Raw genomic sequence first — 5,906 nt, forward strand, 5'->3', positions numbered from 1 at the left:
GCAGAAATGAGACCAATGAAGATTCCAGGAAATATGTGTTCATATTTATAATATCTATTTTAATTTATTTATGCATTGTGTAGCGGTATTGTGACTATTAGTGTTGGTATGTAGAAAGAAGAGGATGTTGCATCCCTTGGGGCTGGAGTTACAGGCAATCATGAACTTACAACATTGGTTCTGGGAAATAAATTCTGATCCTCTCAAAGAGCGGAAAGGCTCTTCCCCTTTGAAAAATCTGTCCAGACCATCCACAAAATATTTATAAGTAGCTTATCAATTCATGAACTGAACATAGAGACCTAATCTATGTCTCTTCAAATCTACATTCCTACAACCCAGAGAGTTTTTCAGCTCAGTGCAATGGGACAATTTATTTTCCTCCTAGGAGTCTTTCTAGAGCTCTCTTCACATCTTTATTCCTTAGACTGTAAATGAAGGGGTTCAGCATGGGGGTGACCACAGTGTACATCACTGAGGCTCTTGCAGCAGAGTGTGAGCTATGGGTCACAGCAGAACTGAGGTACACTCCTAGACCTGTGCTATAAAATAAGGAGACGATGGAGAGGTGAGATGCACAGGTGGAAAAAGCCTTGTACTTCTTCTGAACTGAGGAGAAAGCACGTATGCAGGAAACTATCTTGAAGTAAGAGTAGAGGATTGCACTGAGGGAAGTGGCTGCCAATAGGACAGGTGCAAGATGAATCATCAGGTGGCTTGGAAAGTTGTTTGAGCAAGTGAGTTGGGCCAGATGGTTAAGCTCACAGAAAAAATGGGGGATCTCTACATCTTTGCAGAAGGACAACTGTAGCACCATTAAACTCTGTAGCAAGGCATGCAGGAAGCTAACAACCCAGGACAGCAGAACCAGCAGCATGCAGACCTGGGGGTTCATTATGACTGTGTAATGTAGGGGGAGACAGATGGCCACATATCGGTCATAGGCCATCACAGTCAGGAGCAAATTGTCCATTACGGCAAAAACCAAAAAGAAAGACATCTGGGTGATGCAGTTTTCATAGGTGATGGCTTTTCTCTGTGTCTGGATGTTCAGCAGCATCTTTGGGACTGTGGTGGAGGTGAAGCAGATGTCCACAAAGGACAGGTTAGAGAGGAAGAAGTACATGGGTGTGTGCAGGTGAGACTGTGAGATGATGGCCATGATGATGAGCAGGTTCCCAAGCACTGTGACCAGGTACATGGACAAGAACAGTGCAAAAAGGAGGAATTGAACGTCTGGGTTTTCTGAAAACCCAAGAAGAAGGAATTTTGAAATTCTTCTTGTGCTGTTGCTCCCTGGTTCCATGAGTCACGTGGATCTGTGAGAAAAGATAAGAGCAGCACATTACTGACATAGATGATATGCAACAATTTATATTTTGAAAATAACATCTGAATTGTGTCTATCTAATGAGTCTTTGTATGGAGTCCCTGATGCTAATTTTGAGTGACATTCCTTTCACTATCAGGGCATTCCATCAAAGTTCATGTATTCTTATAATTTTGGTTATGAATTACTATAAGCACATAGGATCTGCTGATTATGTTCAGGTAATGATCATGGATATTTTATAGAGGTTCGTAACAAAAAGAAACTTTGTGTATATAAATCAAAAGACTATAAGAAAACAAAGAAATGATATCCACTGTCTTTTGTAGTAATGATTTGACATATTTGCCTATGCACAGAATTCATCAAATTTCACACTTTTAATCGATGTGACCATATGTATAGATATTAACAAATAAAACTATTTTAAAGCAATTATAACTTGACAAAGAGTGGAGATGCAATGAAGAAAACTAAGGCAGGTGTAATTAAAAGGGAAGATAAGAAAGAACTGCCATTTTCTGTGTCTGTCTGTCCGTATGCATGGGTGTGCCTGTGGAAAGGTTTATGAATTTTTGGAGAACTGCACTCAGGACTTCCTGCATAAGAAGAAGGTGACATTTTGACCAGATCATTCTGTGCAGAGGGAATGTACTGTGCCTTATAGGATGCATAGCAACAACCTAGCTTCTAGAGAGGCTCCCCTGTATTACAGCTAAGTGTGTCCAGACACTAATCAAGGTTCACAGGAAATGAAATTGCTTTATAACGTGAACAACAGTTTGAACTAATAGCAAAAATGAATATGTAGAAATGTAAAGCCTGTCACACTGTACATATCTATGTAAACACATAAATGCCAATGTTCTTTTCTCATTCTCTGGCTACCTTCTCACTAAATGACAGCCAAAGCCATCTGGAAGTGAATATTCTTAGTGCAGATTGCTGTTTCACATTCTGCTATATAATGAGGTCTGTGACTCAATTGTGATGGATTTTTTAAATTCTTTTTCATGAATTATAATTTTACCAATGCTGAAATAACATTTTTGCTATTATACCAGCCAACCTTTTCCTATTACCTTTGAATAACAGGATTCCTGGGTAGTTCTTACACTAGAATAAATTTCTCCCTCTGACAGTTTCCTCTTTCCTTTGGGAAGCTGTTTCTGCCGTTTCTTATAAGCAGTGAAATCAAAATTAATTAATTTAATATTCATGTCTCAGTATAACATCCTGAACAAAAAGTGACACTCACCTGAACACTCTCTTTGAGGAAGGTCCCTGTATAGCAGCTCAGGCTTCTCCCTGAATGGTGGATAATGAAGGTAAGAACCAGAACACACAGCACAAAGAACTGAACACATGTAAGATCTCAGAAGTAATGATCACACCCTCTCCACGCCTGCCCAAGACTGCACACCCTGAGGGTCATCAGAGAAGGAGGTCAAAGCTTTCTACATCTGTTCATTGGGCACATTTCCCTCTTCTTACATCATCTGACTTTAACCACTTTATGACCCTCTGGGACACAGGCCAGGAAAGACAAGAATTTCATTCTGCTGATTCACAGACCAGAGACTTTTGTTTATCTCTTCTCCATGATCTTAACTACTCTCCAGAGGTCTGGCCTCCTGACATCTTGAAGTCTACCACAGATGACCTCTCTTCAGTCAAGCTCAGTAATCTTTAAATTATTGGTCAGTGGGTGGCATAGAAAACTTAAACTTCAGAAAACTGCCACCACATCTGATGTCAAATTGTGTCTTTCTGGTTGTTGCTTCTGCATATACATAAGTGCATTTTGTGTATACAGGACCTTCAGGGGCCAGAGGAGGTGACTGAATTCTGTGGAACTGGAGATTGAGATGGTTTCAAGCTAACATGTGTATTCCGGGAAAAAAAAAAAACCTTGGCTTGTCTAAACAGCAGCAAATGCTGCTAACCACTGCTCCATCTCTCCAGCCCTTTTCTTAAGCTTTTATTGATTTCACTCTTTCATTGATTACCACAAGTATAACACACATTCTAATATTCACAAATCAATCCTCACTCAATCCTATTTTTATTACTCCTGCTCTACCTCCTCCCTACAAGTTGCCCCCCTTCATCTTATATTGATATTTTTTTCAGACCCACTTAGATTGAACTGTATCATCTTTTGGGCCATGAGTTTGGATCTAATTGTTGAAGGCCGGTAGCATCCTCATCAGTCACAAAACTAAAGGAATGAATGTCCCTCAACAGGAATCTAGTAGTAGCCAATAGTTCATCTGGGAGGAGCAGGGCACCATGATTTCCCTAATTCAGACGCTGTGATGTCATGGCTGTAGTGACTTTATCGTGCTCAGAAATTAACACCATGCATGTGTGCTATCTGTGTGGTCCATATAAGACCTCTCCTAACTACACTTAATCATGAATGGGGGGCATATAAAGGTACAGTTTAGGACCAAGCTCTCAACTGTCACTTACTTAGGGATCTTGAGTTGCCAGTTATGCATCTGTAATTAGGTAAAAAATATCTATTTTTCTAATTAAAACTGGGTATTATAATTTTTCTATGGGAATAAACAAGCATATTTAAAAGGAAGTCTGTGTCCATGGTATCTAAAATATAGTACTAATATTTATTCCAAAGGTCTAAGAACTTGTCAGGTTTGCTCTTTCGACTGAGTTTCCTGTACTAGGTATGAATTCCCTCCTGTGGAGCAAGCCTAAAATCCAATCAGAAAGCACTTGATTACAACCATGAGAATTGTGCCTGGATTGCAATAATACTGCAACCACATTCTTGTTCAATTTAAAGTCAGCTCCACAAGAGGAAAAACATCACTGACAGTGTTAAAGTTCCAAGGGGCCGAGAACCCCTAAATAGATAAATCATGAAGCCTAGGGGAGGATCTACTACTATTGTTCTCTTCAATGGATATTTTCTTAAGCCAGCTCCTTGTGACTTATTCTAATATCCATAGAGTAGTGCATCTCTAAATTCCTATCTCTTTAATAAATCTTAAATCACAATAGATGGTGATTAACACAGAAAACCACAGCTTGTTACATGGAAAGATATAAGACTAGGAAATTCTCAGCCATAATTGGGATATTTATATCACAGTCCACCCCCTCAAGGTTCAGGTCTTGCTGAAGAAAGATTCTAAGAGTCAAAGGCAATGGACGAGTAGAAGAAAACAAGATTTCTGGATACAGCGCTGCTGTTTTTCCCATGAACTCCTAGTGTTCATCGCAGCATTCATAGTTATAGTCAAGGCAGATACAATCTTAGTGTAGGGGGAAAGGGACAAGGAAAGAAGGAAAACCAACCAATCCCTGAGAACCCTGATTCTGAAAGCAGAGTCAGTGAAAGAAACACACCCTGGATCTAGAACTGAGCCAGGGGAAGAAGCGTCTTTAGTGCTAAACACAGAACCAAAGAAATACACCCTGACTCTGAAATCAGTGCCAAAAACATCCTCTTTCTCTAGAATCAAAGTCAGTGAAAGAAATATGCCCTGGTCCTATTAGAGCAAAAGAGCTCAAAAGGACCAGGGAAAGAAAGACAATTTGGCCCTGATTCAGAGCCCTTTCTGCCGCTGACCAACTGAACTAACCAATCCCTGAGCAGGAAAAACTAACCACTCCCTCTTCTCCCTAGGAAAGCTTCACCCTTAAGAAGCCCTATGTAAGTGCCTCTACCTGTTAATTGTGGCTCTCCCTCACCAATCTGGCAGAGGCAGTCACTCTCCTGGACTCCTCCTTCCCAAATAAATCTCTATCTCCAAAGAATCTTAGGTGGAAATCTTCATATACTGACCCAAAATAGAAGAACCCTTCTGGGACATTCTTTAGCAAATTGAGCTGAACCATGCTGAGACACTCGCTGAGGGGGGCTGAGCAATCTGAGCAGAAAAAGGAACAACTTTTCTCTGGAACCAGAATTTATCCCTGGTGCACGAACTGGTTTTTTAGAGCCCATTCCCTATGGTTCGATACCATGTTCAGCCTTAACACAGGGGAAAGGAACTTGATCCGGCCTCGACTTGACATGCCAAGATTTGATAACTCCCCATAGGAGGCCTTACCCTCTATGAGGAGTGGATGGGGAGTGCAGAGAGGAGGTGGGGGCAGGGAGAGAACAGGAAAGGAAGAAATATGGTTGGTAAATAAAATGAATAAAAAATATTTTTTAGAGGAGAGGGTGCCTGAATCGGCCGTGGCCCATAACCATACTGATGTATATTTTGCTTATCACCATAGAGCCTTCATCTGGCGAAGGACAGCGATACAGTTGGAGACCCACACTGGAGCACCGGACTGAGCCCCCCAAGGTCCAAATGAGGAGCAGAAGGAGGAAGAACATGAAAAACGAAATCAGTACTGCGAGGGATGCTATCACCCACTGATACAAGGAAACGGATCTAATGAGAGTTTACCAAGGCCAGTTGGACTGGGACTGAACGAGGACGTGATCTAACCAGATTCTCGAAATTTGGCCGGATTCTCTGAGTGTGGCTGGCCCGAAGTCTTTCTGAAAAGCCATTGACTATGATACTGGGACCTGTTTCCTCTGCATATA

The 5,906-nt window shown here is 41.1% G+C and overlaps 1 protein-coding gene across 1 annotated transcript; it reads right to left on the reverse strand.

Annotated features, from left to right (window-relative positions):
- Positions 1-373: 373 nt before the first annotated feature.
- LOC146894236 (olfactory receptor 1082-like) lies at positions 374-1,306 on the reverse strand. Its single transcript, XM_087906725.1, has one exon. The coding sequence runs from the start codon at positions 1,304-1,306 to the stop codon at positions 374-376; it is 933 nt and encodes a 310-aa protein (XP_087762851.1).
- Between the last annotated feature and the right edge of the window lie 4,600 nt (positions 1,307-5,906).

Source organism: Myodes glareolus, chromosome 6, assembly GCF_982192425.1.
Source record: "Myodes glareolus chromosome 6, mMyoGla1.1, whole genome shotgun sequence".
In the NCBI taxonomy this organism is placed as follows: Eukaryota; Metazoa; Chordata; class Mammalia; order Rodentia; family Cricetidae; genus Myodes; species Myodes glareolus.

Excerpts from the sequence above, each read along its gene's own strand:
- LOC146894236 (XM_087906725.1), bottom strand. The coding sequence starts at position 1,306 with ATGGAACCAGGGAGCAACAGCACAAGAAGAATTTCAAAATTCCTTCTT.